Genomic DNA, 18,281 nt, shown 5'->3' on the forward strand with positions numbered 1-18,281 from the left:
CCTACGCCGAAAAATCGACGTAGGGGGTCCCCTACAATCCATACCAGACCCGTATCCAAAGCACGCTACCCGGCCAGCCAGGAAGGGAGTGGGGACGAGCGAGCGCCCCCCCCCCTCCTGAGCCGTGCCAGGCCGCATGCCCTCAACATGGGGGGGTTGGGTGCTCTGGGGCAGGGGGGCGCACTGCGGGCCCCCCCACCCCAGAGCACCCTGTCCCCATGTTGATGAGGACAGGACCTCTTCCCGACAACCCTTGCCATTGGTTGTCGGGGTATGCGGGCGGGGGCTTATCGGAATCTGGGAGTCCCCTTTAATAAGGGGGCCCCCAGATACCGGCCCCCCACCCTAAGTGAATGGATATGGGGTACATCGTACCCCTATCCATTCACCTGGAGGCAAAAAGTAAAAGTTAATAAACACACAACACAAGGCTTTTTAAAATATTTTATTATTCTGCTCCGGACGCCCCCCCTGTCTTCGTTATTAGCTCAATTACCAGGGGGGGCTTCTTCTTCCACTCTCCGGGGGTCTTCCGCTCTCCGGGGGTCTTCCGCTCTCCGGGGGGGCTTCTCCGGACTCCGGGGGGGCTTCTCCGGACTCCGGGGGGCTTCTTCCATCTTCTCCCCTCTTCCGCTCTTGACTCGGCGAACCCCGGTTCTTCTGCAGCTCTCCGGTGCCTTCTTCTTCAGCGCTGGCTGCCTGCTATGTTTGTGTGTTAGCTCGATTTCAAACAGGCAGCCGGCGCGGTCTTCTGTGACGCCAGGGTCTTCTGTTCTTCCGATGTTGCCTCGTCGCCTGTTGTCGCTGTAATGATGGAAGCGCGCCTTGCATCACATTTATATAGGCATCACCGTCCCATCATGCTCCGGTAGGTACCCACGTGGTGGGTGCACGTGGGTAGGCACCCACCACGTGGGTACCTGCCGGAGCATGATGGGACGGTGATGCCTATATAAATGTGATGCAAGGCGCGCTTCCATCATTACAGCGACAACAGGCGACGAGGCAACATCGGAAGACCAGAAGACCCTGGCGTCACAGAAGACCGCGCCGGCTGCCTGTTTGAAATCGAGCTAACACACAAACATAGCAGGCAGCCAGCGCTGAAGAAGAAGGCACCGGAGAGCTGCAGAAGAACCGGGGTTCGCCGAGTCAAGAGCGGAAGAGGGGAGAAGATGGAAGAAGCCCCCCGGAGTCCGGAGAAGCCCCCCCGGAGTCCGGAGAAGCCCCCCCGGAGAGCGGAAGACCCCCGGAGAGCGGAAGACCCCCGGAGAGCGGAAGACCCCCGGAGAGTGGAAGAAGAAGCCCCCCCTGGTAATTGAGCTAATAACGAAGACAGGGGGGGCGTCCGGAGCAGAATAATAAAATATTTTAAAAAGCCTTGTGTTGTGTGTTTATTAACTTTTACTTTTTGCCTCCAGGTGAATGGATAGGGGTACGATGTACCCCATATCCATTCACTTAGGGTGGGGGGCCGGTATCTGGGGGCCCCCTTATTAAAGGGGACTCCCAGATTCCGATAAGCCCCCGCCCGCATACCCCGACAACCAATGGCAAGGGTTGTCGGGAAGAGGTCCTGTCCTCATCAACATGGGGACAGGGTGCTCTGGGGTGGGGGGGCCCGCAGTGCGCCCCCCTGCCCCAGAGCACCCAACCCCCCCATGTTGAGGGCATGCGGCCTGGCACGGCTCAGGAGGGGGGGGGGGGCGCTCGCTCGTCCCCACTCCCTTCCTGGCTGGCCGGGTAGCGTGCTTTGGATACGGGTCTGGTATGGATTGTAGGGGACCCCTACGTCGATTTTTCGGCGTAGGGGGGGTCCCCTTACAACCCATACCAGACCTAAGGGCCTGGTATGCTCCTGGGGGGGAACCCATGCCGTTTTTTTCTTTGAAAATGGGCATGGAGTTCTCCCTCAGGAATGCATGCCGCTGTCATTTTTTTTATCCCCGACGCAACTTTAAGCCGTCGCGATCCTCAAAACTCGGCGTAACGTAACTTCGCGCATGCGCAGTACGGCCGGCGCGCATGCGCAGTACGGCCGGCGCGGGAGCGTGCCTCATTTAAATGGGACTCGCCCCATTTGAATAGGAACGCCTTGCGCTGGCGGAATTTTAGTTACACAGCCTGAAATTTCTAGATAAGTGCTTTGTGGATCAGGCACTTAGGTAGAAACTTTAAGGCAGTGTAACTTAAATTGGATTTTTTAAGTTACGTCAGGTTTTTGTGGATCTGGCCCAATCTTTCTATTGACGAATGTGCCATATCCCAAACAAACTTGAGTTTTACCTGAACGAGCGCTCCCGTGGCCTCATTTAGTCTGAGCATGCGCGGGGTTTTTGTACGTTGGTTTTGTGTACTCACCACCAAACATGTCCGTTCGGACAGGATTTGAGCGGACGGTTTTAAAACAAGTTTGCAAATAAATGTCTGCTGAAAAACGGCCCGGCGGGCAAATGTACGGTGAAATTCTGTACGCTCGTAACTACACACGACCAAACATGTCTGCTGAAACTGGTCCGCGGGCCAGTTTCAGCAGACATGTTTGGTCGTGAGTATGGGGCCTTAGGCTCCTTTCACACTTGTGCGACCTAAAAGTTGCACAATTTTGGCACGATTTTGCAGAGATTTTGGCAGGATTTTGCTGCAACTTTGATGCAACTCGAAGCAATGCTTTTGTAATCTTGAGGTCTATGGACCTCAAGTCGCATCAAAGTCCGACCAAAGTCGCTGCGGCTTGAAGACGCACAGATATGAATGGTACTAATTGTAAATCAAGGGGTACGACTTGTCATGCAACTTTGCAGTCAAGTCTCAGGACAAGTTGCACAAGTGTGAATGGGGCTTATCTGTGCTTATGTACTTCCCTCACCCATGAAAATGTTTCCATATTTTCTCAGGATAAATTTAGGCTGAAACAGGGCCAAATAGCCTATATTGGGGCATATTTCTCTGCCTGGTAGTGACAGCTAGTGGTTCATACAGCCGCAATGACAGGTTGGCTAAAGTCAGGACCATATAGGTATATACACAAATCCCATTGTCTAACGCCGACCCTTTGCATTCTGGACAGTATGTAAGTACCAGTACATAAGAAAAACATTAGGAGTTTTGTATATACCTATACAGCCACCAAGGTCACCAGAACTTGTTTCCCTATTGGAACATCACCCCCCTATTCCTTTTCTGCTGACCACTAAAAATTTGGGATTTTCTTTCTGTTTTGGTGATAAGGGTCACCAGGACTAATCCCCTTTCACTTCATCTAAAACTAAAAAAAAAGTTTTGCCTGCAGTATTTAAGACAAACGTACAATAGCATCTATGTGAAAATGGCTGCATTTGTTCCTGTAAGAGGGATGATTACAGGGGTAGAGAGGATACTATAAATTTCAAATTTCTGGATCATAAAATAATGTGATGTATTTATATTTAACCTCCCTGGCGGTATGATTCTTTCTGAAAAAAGGTGCTGAAAGCGGTACCATTATTTTGCATGGAAATTTGGCGTTTTAGATTGCAGGCCTGCAATTCTTAGGAATAACTCACCTAAATCTGTCCAAACCAGAGTCTCTAATAGACTATGACAAAGTTTGAAACACAAAATCATAAATTATAATATAATAAATAATAACAAATAATAATTTAATAATAACAATAGTTTTTATTCAATAAATTTTAACAAATAATATATTCAGATACTCTGATTTTTTGGGGGGTCAAACAGGGGTGCAAAATGATAATTCAATAAATGTCTCGGGTGTGGAAATCCTTAAAGCACGGTATGGCGCAAAGTCCAACATCACAGTCGAGACAACAGTAGCGCGTTTCTTTGCGAATTTTCCTTCCACTGGCGTCGCGCTTGGAGCAGCAAACCACACACATCCGTGTGGGTGCTGCTTTTTTTGGAGTGGGTGGTACATATTCCAAAAAATGACGACCAGTTAGTCGCTCTGGATTTACAACCCCAGAAGCCCGTCGTCCAGAACGGTTTACCGCCGTTGGTGTTTGGTTTTTGAGGAAAATTTGTTCAGCCACCTTCCACATAAAGTCCGCATGGACGATAGACCTGACATTTTTTTTTTTGAGCAGGATGAAAGAGTTCCAAAGACATTGCTCCAAAAGATGTCGGAAAATCTTTTTATAATATTTTTTTTGCTGCTTTCTCATTGCAGGGTAAAAAGTCATGGCCTGGTCAGCCCTGTCCACACCTCCCATCGTGTGGTTGTAGTCCAACACCACCTGTGGCTTTAGAACGTCTTTCCCACCTTTGGTATGGACCATGGTGGTCGAGGTGTTGTGGACCGTGCTCAAAAGGGAAACGTCCTTTTTGTCCCGCCACTTCAGAGCCAACATTTTCCCCTTTTGCCATGCAGCTACTTGTCCTTTCCCGAGCTTTTTGTTTGGAAATCTTGACGGCATGTCACGCCGGTTAGGCCTCACAGTCCCATAAGCGTCTGTCCTATTCAGAAGTAGGAACTTGTATAGTTCTGGGGACGTATAGAAATTGTCCGTAGTGATACAGTAGCCCTGGTTGAGCAAGGGCTCTATCAATGAAAGCACTGACGCGGTTGCCATCCCAAAATCACTGAATCTCGGGGAGAATTTGGTCCCTTTGCCAGTATAAAGTACTGAGTTCCAAATATATCCCGAGCTGGACTCACATAACATAAAGGATTTTATCCCAAAGCGAGCGTGCTTAGACGCAATGAATTGAATCCAGCTTAGGCGACCTTTGTAGGCCATGAGACTTTCGTCTATTGAAATGTCCCTCTCAGGTATGTAGGTCCGCTGGAAATTCTGCAGGACCATTTGGTAAATATCCCAAATTTTTTTAAGCTTTTGAGCTGGATGAGACCGTTCGTCAAATTCCTCATTATTTGCAAAGTGCAAATATTTCAATATTCGGACATTACTGTTCCAAAAAAAGGTGTGGCCAATAATTTATTTGTGGTCCAGTACCACTTTTGGAGTGGTTTTCCCACCACTCCCTGCAAAATTAGGAGGCCAAGGAATTTCCATATATCCTCGCTGGTCACAGGCTCCCATTTTCTGCGTCTTGAAAATAACTGCTGGGTAGCAGATTGCTGTTCTTCATACCGATTGGTCTCCAAAACAATTTTGTCGATCACCTCATCGGTCAAAAATAGTCGGAGTTATTCTAAGGGATTGTCATCCTCTATGTCCACTTTTATTCCAGGTGATCCTGTGAACGGAAACCTAGGGGGCGCTACGTGCTCCGTAGCGCAATCAATTGCGCACCAGGTCCGCACGTCGCTGGGCACAGGTGCAGGATCGTCAACCACATCACTTTCTGCATCCGACGATGAACTTTCCCACGCGTCGCTGTCGCTCAGCTCCTCCGCAATGGATTCGGCATCGCTGTCGCTGTTTGGCAGCAAGTCGCATAATAAGTTTGATGCAGAGGCGCGCTTTGCCATTATTGCTGTGCAATATACAGACACTGATACAGTAATTCTGCAGACAGGGCACTGGAAAGCACTGGGGGGGCAATCAAAGGTCACTGTATTTTTTTAAAATTTTATCCAATGATATCAGTGTGTTTTTACTGTGTTTTACTTTGTTTTACTTTTTATACGTTTGAATTTCCCGCCGCCCCCCCCTCCTTCCGCCCCCTGCATCGCGACGCTCGCAGGGAAGGGAATCAGGGGAACACACAGCATCGAGCGGACATCCGCCCGCCGTGCACTGCGAGGATTCAACGCTGGATCGCGGAGAAAAGGTAAGAAAACCTTTTTTCTGCATCGAGCGAGGCATGCCCGAGTGTGACTCGGGGTAACCATTCGCAGCCTGAAAATCTCACCCCGAGTCACACTCGGGAAGACCGCCAGGCAGGTTAACTAATATTTTAAAAATTTTATGAACTTGTAATGAATAATACAATTGAGAGGAAAATACATATTGATAAAAAAAGTACTTTAATTAGGACCGATTTCCAACAAAGTAGGGTGTGTTCACTTTGGAAACTCAATGTTCGTTTTATTGATTCAATCATGTCCAAGAAAAAACGATTTTTTCAAGCTTTCTTTGCAAATGATTAAAAGTCAACATATCTTCATCTTATTCACAAAGATAAGTGAATATGCTGTACACGTTTAGTGTTTAGTGTTAATGTGTTGGCATTGCCTGCTTAGATTTTGGGTAACATTCTTCTGCTTGGTCTTCTCCTAACCGAACTTTGTCAATTTTTTCCATCTTATGCCGTATACACACTGCCGTTTTTCTTGTCCTAGAAAAAACGATGTTTTTCTTGACGTGATTCTTGTCAAGCCAGCCTTGCCTACACATGATCGTAAAAAAAAAAATGCTGGAGCAAAGTGCGGTGACGTACAACACGTACGATGGCACATAAGGGGGAAGTTCCATTCGGATGGCGCCATCCTTTGGGCTGCTTTTGCTGATTTTGTGTTAGTAAAAGTTTGATGAGAGACGATTCCTGCTTTACAGTCTTCATGCTTTTCAGTCTGTTACAGCGTGACAAATGTGCTATCTCCATTAAAAACGCTTGTTTTACCAGGAACGAGTGCTCCCGTCTCATAACTTGCTTCTGAGCATGCGTGTTCTTTTCCCGTCATTAAAGCCTACACACGAACATTTTTCACGACGTGAAAAATTACAACGTGAAAAACGATGCGAAAATTTAGAGCATGTTCTAAATTTTTAATGGCCATTTTTCACATCGAGAAAAATGCTCTGATGGCCACACACGATCGTTTTTAATGACATTAAAAAAAATGGCATTTTTCACGTCATGAAAAATGGTTGTGTGTACGCGGCATTAGTGTACCTGTTTAAATCAGAGAAAATGCAAAGGCATTACTTTCCCTGATTCATCCAGTGTTCAGGATCATTTAAAGACTAGAACACAGCTTTAACAGTAGTAACTAATACTTATTTCTCTATATTTTGCTGCCCTCTGCTGACAAGTTTTGTTATTAACAGATGAAGATGCATGGCACTTGAAAGTAGGTCATTCATTTGCTTTGATATAGCTGTGGGTACGTTTCTAGCAGAATACTGTTCTCATAGGCATTATGTTTTTGGACGGGTGTGTAACACAGTGGTCTGCCCTGGAAGAGAAATGTGTGCTCAGAAATGGATATAACCCATGGTACCAAGTAAGTTGCCTTTTTGGACTTATTTTCTTGTAATATACAGTATATTACTACAGTATAGCTAAAACTGGATCAAAATGTGGTTATTATATCAGTCACTGTTATAGAAAACTGTAGATGCACAGAGTACTCCATTACACAGTTTATTGTGTACAAGAAATATTGAAAAGAGTCACAACCAATTTATAATATAGGATGCAGAAAGTCTATTTTCTCACATTCATGGAGAAAAAAGCTGTAACTAGTACATCATTAGGTCAACGTACAAATAATAGAAGTTGAATGTGTATGTACTTGGCTGTAACATAAATACCTAGAATTATAGTAACTACCGGTATATATTTATTTGGGCTGCTTTTGTGTTTTGTGTCTATAAATAATATCTCATAAACATTGACTATTTTATACATTGGACTTAATATACATAATCATTTTTAGGAGTTTCAGGATACATGCAAACAATATGCCACAATAAATGTAGTTTCAGGATGCCGACAAAATTCAACTTGACCGATGTATCCAAAAATAGACTTTCAAGTAACTAGAGCATATGCAAACATTTTACCTGATATTCTAATAATTAACGATAACCTGCCCCTAAAGAAGAATGATGAAGCAGGTAACAAGTTGCTAATTATACAAAGAAACACAGTCTGACCATATCCTGATTCAATGTAATAGTAGACTCACACTACAGAATAATAGTTGTCGGTGTCCAGGCACATGGTGCAGCGTGTATGCAGCTGTTTTCTACAACTGTGTCAGAGATAAAAATAATAAAGTTCCACATCCACTGATATTTTATCTCTGATTACTCATCAATGCCAGTGTAAATTTAAAAGGGAAATCAGTTTCTGCTTTGCCCTAGCCAGTTTCACATGATCTCAGCTAATCCTTCATGGATTCATTTTAAATGTAATGAAATAATGTTGCATGTTCTTTGACATTATTCTGCCTTTTATTTGTCATCGGGCTCTATTATTGAATTTCAGCCACTTTTGCCACTTTTATGAGAGGTTTGGTAGGAAATAAGCATATAATACAGTATGTACAGTATTTATATTTGTCCGGTTTTGAAATGTTTTCAGTTTTGGACCAAAAAATGGTTATGGTTAAACTTTTTAGTTTGGTTCTGTACAACCTATACAGTTACAGTACTGTATAGAGTACAGTAAAATGAATTATCACATGCAATATGAGATCCATTGTGAGGGTCTGTCCAGTTACATTTTTTGATGGTTGATGCTACTGGGTTGAATCAAGTACTTTCTAAATGTCTCTGGGACTTCAGCATCAAGGGCACTACTTTAAATATCCTGGCTTCTCACTCCCCTGCAATCAAATTTCTTCTGTTACATTCACTGTACTGTAATATCAATACATTTTGTAGAAGGGCTGGTGTTATCCTATGTGCTGCCAGACAGGCAGAACTTAAAACTAAAATGCAGACACCTTTTAACAGTATTTCAATAAGAAGTCAAGGCTTTGGCTGCACTGACCCTTTAATATATTTGTAATTGCATGCTGTATGTGATCATGTCACAAGACATTAACACAAACTGTAAATATTGTTTATGTTGCTTGAATGGAGTTAGCGTAGCAATCATCTTACTATCTGGGGCAGGATATACGTATATATCACGTTGCTCTATTCAGGTTTTTGTAAGAGCACAATTCACTGTGTGATGAGCGGGATCTCTGATAAATTCACATTTGGAGATGGAGTTAAAGTCATAGTTGGAAAAGGTAAGTGACATTTAATATCTATTTGCTCAAATATGCAAATGCTGGAAACTGATTACATTTTGCACTGCGCCCACCATGAAAATTGTGTTTTTGAAATTGTTTACTGGTTATTTATATAAGCTTAAATTACTTTACTGTTTCAATACATGTCTTTTAGGAAATAGATTAAATTGATATGTTTTCCCTTTTCTAGTTCAAGAAAGGAAATTTTAAATATAAATATTCCATGTTTACAAGCGTTCATTTAATTTAAAATTGAATTAAAAGTTAAATATTGTCAGAGGAAGGAATAAATTGACACAAGACAGTAATGAATATTATATAATGTATTAAAAATGCAGGACATCAAATGATTTTATTATGATTTGATCTAGATCACAGTCTCTCATTCAGTGGTGTGCAACCCTCTAGGAGTACTGTTAAGGAATGAATTGACACAAAACAGAAATGCATAGTATATAATGTATTAAAAATGAAGCAGATCAAATGATTTTATTATGATTTGATCTAGATCATAGTATCTCAATCAGTGGTATGTAAACCTCTAGGACAGGGATATGCAATTAGCGGACCTCCAGATGTTGCTAAACTACAAGTCCCATCATGCCTCTGCCTTTGGGTGCATGCTTGTGGCTGTCAGAGTCTTACTATGCCTCATGGGACTTGTAGTTCTGCAACAGCTGGAGGTCCGCTAATTGCATATCCCTGCTCTAGGAGTACTTCTATCTGTTAAGCTATAGGCATTAGATGGCAGTCTACAAAGGCCAGATCGACCAATGTTCTAATGTCTATGACTGACCAACAGTCACCGCTAGTTGAGGCTTCTAAGCGATGTAGATATTAGACAGGTTGAATATCTTTGCCCTATTGCTATGGATTTCCTCTGAAAAGCCAGTGCTGAAGGTGTCTACAGTGTGCCTATTTTGCTTGTGTTCATTAGCCTACATGTGAACAGTCTAACATATGTTTGTAAGTATCAGATCATGCCTATAAATTCACTTGCCTTCTTGTATCTGTAAGCACCTTTAGATTATTTTCAGAATAATAATTAAAAAAACCCTTAGAAGAATACTTGTAATATGATGGAAGATAGCAGGTGGTACTTAGTAAACACGGGTCATTTGTGAAGGTCCTCAATAATCCTGCTCATGGTACAATTCAACAATAATTAGTAATATTCAACTAAACAAGGTCTATAATATAGTAAATGTTTTTTTCAACGTATCCCAGCTTGCTTCTTGGATGCTAAAGAGTAAACTAGGATAGAATAGGAGAACTGTTTCATTAAAAAATATATTACTTGGCTAAACAGAAGTGATTATAAAGGGATAGACTCTTTAGTAAGAAAATACATTATTGTTCTAGATATTAGAACATACAATGTAGAGATTGTTATTATTGTTATTATTATTATTATTATTATTATTATTAATAAAAATAATACAATTAGTACGCCCCACACATAAAGAAGGTATTAATATGATCTGTAATTTATACCACTAAAAAAACAAAAATCATAAATGATCCATTAAATAATTAATGAGAAAAAAATTATAAAAACAAACCACATTTATCCAATGTATTGGTTTGCTTAACATCCTCTTCTAACAATAATTTGAGGTAGCAAGAATTCATACAGAAATTATTTAATTTTTATTGGCCAAATGTTAGTAAATAATATCTACAAGCAGTAATTTAAATTCAACTGAGCTAAAATATTACAGAACTAGTCCAGTTGAATGTGACTAAAACTACTAACTATACCATGACCTGCATAAGAACATGTGCATACATGTTACTAAATGATGATTGCAGTCAAATGTTTTTGTGATGGAACCTTTCGCTGTGTATGATTCCAGTGGAAGAAGACTGATATTTGGAGAAGGCTCAAAACTAAATATTATACTTAGTAAGTGTAAGCTTTGCTCTTGTACTTTAGTTATCAGTGTTCGATGATCTAGAACATGAATATATTATGCTTCGGCCTTACCATTTCCTAGGAAGCACTCTAATTTCAGGAGTGCTGCTTTTTAGGAAATATAACTGTTAAAAAGTGGAGGTAATCATGTTTACTGCTTTGGATTATTATGATGCGTTCCTGTCATTTTAATTATCTGTATAACCAGAAAGGATCAGGAGATTTGTTCCCCCTATTTTTTCTTTAGAAAATTGATATGACATCAGCTAACAGCAAACATATTCAGCACAGTATGTACAAAGTGACAAATATGTGTTCAGTGATATTTGAAACAATTAAAAGATTTTTTATTTCATAAAGGAACATTTAATTATAAAAATTAACTGCTTAGGTTTTATTATACAGTGATAATCAATGACATCTAATCCTAAGGAAATTATCTGGCCAGTGGCTACCAATAAAAACCTTTTTTGGTCAATGACCACATAATCATGCTATCTTATCAGCCAGTATTGAATTGACTTTAACACTGTTTGTTAAAGTGGGGCTTATTTACTAAGGGAGTACAGAGTGTTCACGTAGCAAAGAGAATATTCACTTAGCTTAGTGAAAAAGGTGATGCTGTATTCACTTTAACCTTTTCTAGCAAAATAGTTTTTCCAATATCCCTTACACCTAATTAGGCATTCAGAGTGAACACATGTTTACGTTATTTACTAACAATAACGTTGGAAAGTGTAAATTGAAAGGTATATAATCCATGTGCAAATCAGCCCTATTGCTTATGTAGAGGGTGCTGAAATGTCTACTCTGCCCAGTGTAGAATTTTTAAATTATGTTGTCCCATGTTAGTTCAAAACCTAGGAATACTGGTATTCTCCTTTGCGACATGTAGAAACAGCTTAAAGGTGTGTATGTGTGTGTGAATATTACATAAGTATCTGCTAACTGTGAACAGCTGTAGTTATAATTCAACCTAGACCATATCAATGAACAATACTGAGTAGGGCTCCATGCAAAACTTAAAAAGTAGAACCAATTTTACTATTTACTATTACATTTTTTATCTTGCTACCCTTTCCCATTTCACAGAGCCAAATTTGTCACATAAATGGAGTTATACATTTAATCTGAAAGGGTATCCCCTAGTGGTACCCATTTCTAGGAAAACTACTATTACATGTTTGACACAAGCAAAATATAAACAAAACACTGTATTATCTTCTTCTAACAGAATTATTTAGTTTATAACAAATATGTGTTGTAAGTTGTTGGCTCTGCAGAAAGTATATTGAATCATACTAGAGGCTAGCACATTGGAAAACTGTGACACTACCATTAGTAAGCATGGCCTGCGAGCCATGAGCTACACATTTCACTGGCCTGATCAGTCAGCCTTGCAGTAAAAGCTAGAGATGAATTGCTGCCATTTTTAATAACACAGAGGAAGCACAATGTGCGTGTTGCAAAAACTGTACAATAGACATATACAATATAAAACTACACCATAAAGTCCATAATTAGTTGTCTATACTACAGATTTTGCTAATGTTATTCATATAGTAAATAGAGTTTTAAATGCTACTTAAAATATCATAAGGCCACCTTATCCAATGCTGTCTTAGGCATACACACCAACATTTTGTAAAGCTTTGAATTAGTGTGTAATATTAACAATAAACTCATTTTATTGTTGGGAAATAAAATATTGGGAAAAGAAACCAAACTTTCTGTAAATACAAGTAGGTGTTTCTCCCTAATACTCTATCAAAGATATGTACTTTACATGACTATTATATTAGACTGGACAGTTAAATCTGTAGGAAAATGTAAAAAAATACTGCCTAATGCCATCCCTGTTGGAGGTTTTATATTATGCCACTATGTAAGGTAAGATACTGTTATCGTTGCATCATCCACAAAAGCGTGAATGTGTTTGCTAGTTATTCATTTATTTATTTTTCTGATAAATTCTGGATGATTGGCTTCATCTTTGTTGCGATCATGGTTTCATGTACCTAACAGAGGCAATGTGAGTTATTGTTATGCCATGAAGTACTGTGATAATAACCATGACAAATATACATTTGGGGCAGGGACACGCATATCTGTATTACCCAGTAAGTATTGTATTTAAATTTTTAATATACATTTATTACTGACAAAGTGATAACTAGGAGCAGTTAAAAATTTACTTGAATTGATGTGTATGGAGGCTTTAAAAAGTATTTATAATATGCTTTTAAGAGAAACTTGTCACATGTAAAGCATGTAAAGCAAGATTGTTGAGTGGCGGAGCAAACCTAAACAATGCAGAATTGTCTTTTATTTCCTTTACATGTGCAATGCCACAGTTGCTTTGGCACTTTTTATTTTAATATCACACTAAAATTTAGTGTGATATAGCAAATTATTTATTTGAATGTCTGCACCCATTAAAAGATTAATCCCGATTTTTTCAACATTTGGCTGAAACACGTTACTTAAAGTTCATCTATAACCTTTATTTTTTATTATTATTTTTATTATTTTAAATAGAGCAGGGAGGGGTTAGCACTAATTTATGGTTTTAAATGCTCTCCATCAAAAAAAAATCACTTTTAGAGAATGCCCAAGCACTTTTCTTTTTAACAGTCACATTTTTTTTTTTTTTATCAATAACAGTTTTATTCAGAAAATTTTCAATACACGTATACATGCAGGACCATCTCGAAAGCAACATCTAGAGGAGTGGTCATTAACATATTTGACAATGTCTAAATGTCTGTTTGACCAGTTACGTGTCAAGGTGGCGAACCGTTCGTACCGAGTATCAGCTACAGAAAACAGTCACATTTTAAAGTGTTTTACCCATACTGCTTAGGCATTGCACCAATAGTGTTAATGGTGGCAAATCACTATTACCATTACTATGTGTAATACATTTATAATAATAATTAATAATTCATGTTGAAATAGTATATCACAGCCTGATTTCATAAATATGTATACTTTTTCATTTAAGCTAATTTAGTAATAAAATGTTAACTTGATATTTTTGCTGCAATCTTTTTTACACTACGTACTATAACCATGTATCCTTTAGTAGTACACTGTGGTGCTTTGATAGTTTTAGTTTTTGCCACTAGCAATGTCACTGTGGTCTTATGGATCTTCAGCCAATAAACTCACATTTGGCAGTGGAACCACTTTAGCTGTGAAACCTAGTAAGTATTATTCTAAATATTCATGTTTCAAATGCAATAACAAATCAGCTTTTCATTTTCTTGTGGTGGAGGATAACTAAAGACAATTAGAGGGTGACTTACTGGTTTTACAATGCCTCTAAAGCATGTATTTAATTTAATATATCACATGAATGTATTGGGATTTTTTTTTGCCCAATCTCTCTTTGATTTAGTTGAATCTCTAAAGATTGAACAAGCTTATTGTTGTACATTACTTAGTTTTACAGTTTTTTTAAGCCCATTTGAACAGGAACATTATGGAAAATTTGCAGCAGCAGCTGTTACTACCCAGATTCATTTTGCAGCAGCAGCTGTTACTACCCAGATTCATTTTACAATGTAACAAGATTCAAATAAAATATATCAACAATCTGATGTTAAAGCAATGAAAAAGTAAAAGAAAGTTCCACATTATTTCAAAACAGTCTGCAACTCTGCAACATAGAAGCTCTGCAATACTAATTTAAATACATTTGAAAAAAAATTACACAATATTTATAAAAAGTATGTAGCCTTATACTGGTAAAATAAGAGAATTGATTATTGTAGATAAAAATGTGTGTAAACAGAGTAATGCTTCAAAAATAGCCTGTGCATCTGTTTGCGTACTTGTGGGATTTAGAATTTTTGTTATGAGACTTAGCATTGTGATAATAATGATCGCAAATACATTTTTGGGCAAGGAACAAGACTTACTGTTACCAAAGATAAGATTTTTTTTTGTAATACTGTCTATTTAGAGCTTTGACATGATTGTTTGTAGAATGTTTAATACATTTTTAAGTAAAAACATAGAACAGACAAATGAACTGTGCATATGTACTACAGTATGGCCTATTGATAATAAAGTTGATTGTGTGATATTTATTACAGGTACTTATTACCAGGTATCTATTATCAGGTGATATCCTCCCACTACACCATAGATCAGGAAAATGCAATTAGCGGACCTCCAGCTGTTGCAAAACTATCATGTCCCATCATGCCTTTGCCTCTTGGTGTCATGCTTGTGGCTGTCAGAGTCTTGCTATGCCTCATGGGACGTGTAGTTCTGCAACAGCTGGAGGTCCGCTAATTGCATATCCCTGCCATAGATGCTTACATTTTTTGTTTAAAGATAGTGGGATGCAAACCAAAGAGTGCACAGCAACTAACTTAATAATATGGAGAGGTACAATATTTACACTATAACAGCTGTAACGAACTGTATTTCCACATCTAGAATATTGAGTGTTGAGGTTATGACATTAGAACATTTCATATTACTGAAAAATTGTAGTTCTTCTTTTCATGAATGAACATTATACAGTACCAAAGGAACATCTAAAACCCTGAAATGAGACTCTACTACTAAATGTTATATAAATACAATAATTAAACCTGTCTCTCTCCATTGTTTGCAGTATCTCAGATTGATAAAAAAAATCAACTAATAATATACAATTTAGTTTATTTATAGTGATACATTTCATAACATATGTTTGTACCTATGGTGAACCTTCAAGGTGCCTTTACTTACTGGTAATAACAGCATATCCGATTCTAAATTGCTCATGTTTTTATATATATATATATATATATATATATATATATATATATATAAAGAAACTGGTTTACTAAAGCAGCCTTTTGTATTTGACCCAGGATGGAGTTAAAGGGAAATTTCACTTTAATTATCAGATCAGCCCCCTTATTTTAGTTAATAACATTTGGAAATACCTTCTAGAAAATGTGGATATCAGACTGTACAGGCCAGAAAGGAGCATGCACTAATGTTATATAAAAAAATTACATATTTTATTGAAGTATCACAAATTTTAAAACAGATATAATGCACAAGGCATATATCTAAATATTAAAAGAATATTAGGGTCTAGATATGGCAGTTTGCTGCATGTGGTTAAGTGACAAGAAATAGAGTACTAGAAATAAAGTAAACACGGATGTTGGCCATGAGTGTCACAAAAAAAAATATACAAATAAATAGCGCTCCCAAAACACCCCTGCCCATTGCAATGAAAGAGCTTTGAAAGCTTTGAAAGCACAGAAAAACTGGACTTTTTACCTTTTCTTAAAGTAAAAATCCGCCCCGCTAGTGGCCGAAAAGCACTAAAGCACCGCAAAAATTACTGGCGCTTTGGCGCTGTTTTAGCGGCGCTCCAGTGTGAAAGGGGTCTTATTTTAGAAAAGGAAAATGTCACATAAGATAGCATTAAGGCACGTCCATTTTTGTAAAGCTTCTAATCACTGTGGTATTGCAGGAGGTTTTACACTTACATTTGGAAAGGGCACGCAACTTTATGTTACTCCAAGTAAGTGTGTCAAATGCACCTCTCATACTTTTGTAAATGACTATAAAGTAAATAATTTTTTTTCTTGAGCAATATATCTGTAGGGCTACAATAGGGGATATATATATGTGGGATATATATATCCCACATTGGTGTATTGATTTTAGAAAACATAGCATAAGTCCCTTGGATGTTTAGACTAATCTGTGATTTTGCCAGGTTAATAAATGATAAATGGGATTCCTGTCTATCTACAATAACATTTAAACAAGATTTTCTAAAATATTGCATGCTATATTGTACTGCATATCATGCTAACTTACTGTATTTGCCCAGGAATTCAATGTAGTGATCCAGATTTAATGTTAAAGAAAAAGGTCCTGAAGCTTTTAAAGAACCTTTGTTCAGATGTAGAAGTTTTCATTAATTTAATAAGGGAGTTTGTTTTGTAAGCAGGTAAAAAGTGATCCTCTAGTATACCATAGGGATCTTCTGTGGTATAACCTGGTCTTTGTTCAGTATTTTTGTAAGAAACCACTTATGTATGATTGTTGGTTCACGTTATGGTTTGAATCGCTGTGTGTATAGTGGCACGGGTGGTTTCAAATATGTGTTTGGCCAAGGCACAAAGCTTCAAATTATACCAAGTAAGAACATATTTTCATAACATATTATGGATGTGAAGGACACTTGCTGATGACCATGTTTGTTCTTAGGAGTGTCAATATGGCATTCAGCAATATTTTTTCGAAGCACGTTTCTAATATACTCATTAGCAAAGCTATAGTAATGATGAATACTATAATATATTACTATATCAGTTAAAACGATCAGCACTGTAGTGATAATGTGTACAGTATAGTTATGCATAACAGGCAGTCATTAATCATTTAAAAAAAATATATATTTTTTTTTATAGTAATAAGGTTAGCGTTAAATGTTAATAGTCACAGTATAAGTCAGAATTAAACAATGTATTTTGATGTCTGTATGTTATGTCTTATAAGATTAATAAGGAGAGAATATATATAAAAAAAAAACGTGCATATTGCAGGCATAAACCAGATATCACACTATTTATAGTCTGATAATTCCTTAGACTTTTAATACATTAAATTACTTACTGTTGATGTACTAAAGGAGTGGTTATGTTCACTATGGGTTTGGTAAATAAAATAAATTTCATAACATCAATAATATCATATCAAAAACCCTGTTTTTTTTTTTCTTGCACTTGATGACACATTCAATGTAAACATATGTTATACCTTTTTAACTAACAATCACTTTGAAATGTGAATATACACATTTCAACGTAAACACATTTTTTTTTTTTATTTGAACAGCCTTTAAACCTTTAGTAAATCATCTTCACTGTAAATGTAATTTATTATACTGAACTCATGAGTCTTTAGAATTACATTTTTGTACTGTTAAGCTATAAAATAGTGAAGAACCTTATGTTGGCTTAAAATATAACTGTATGTAATGCAACATATATATTTTTGCTAAGGAGTAGCACACTGTGGCTGTGTCAGGAACCTATAAACTCACATTTGGTAGTGGTACTAAGCTAACAGTGAATTCAAGTAAGTAAATGTATAGTGTGTGTCCATGTGTCCCAATATTTATACAAATATATATATATATATATATATATATATATATATATATATATATATATATATATATATATATATATATACACACATACACGTATATATACATACATTTATATATATTTGTAGAATAAAGAGCACCAGCACAGTGGTCAGCTCGAATGGATGAATAGGGGTATGAAATATATATGTTTGCATAATATGGCACAGATAGATGTTGAAAGTAGATGGTGAAAAGTTGGGAAGTCAGAAAAGTTCACAAAAAATGTCCTTTTAGCTGTTACACTGTTGGAATGAAGTAATTGTTAGGACAGCTAAGGCTTTATGCAAAGGTTTCAGTTAGTGTGG

The 18,281-nt window shown here is 38.1% G+C and overlaps 1 gene segment (V, D, J or C); it reads left to right on the forward strand.

Annotated features, from left to right (window-relative positions):
• The first annotated feature begins 7,042 nt into the window (after window positions 1–7,042).
• Window positions 7,043–18,281, forward strand: part of LOC120940619 — a 64,733-nt gene continuing 53,494 nt past the window's right edge. The window contains 1 exon segment of the C gene segment in view: window positions 7,043–7,135. Coding sequence covers window positions 7,126–7,135 — 10 coding nt within the window.

The sequence above is a fragment of the Rana temporaria genome, chromosome 1 (assembly GCF_905171775.1).
Source record: "Rana temporaria chromosome 1, aRanTem1.1, whole genome shotgun sequence".
NCBI lineage: Eukaryota > Metazoa > Chordata > Amphibia > Anura > Ranidae > Rana > Rana temporaria.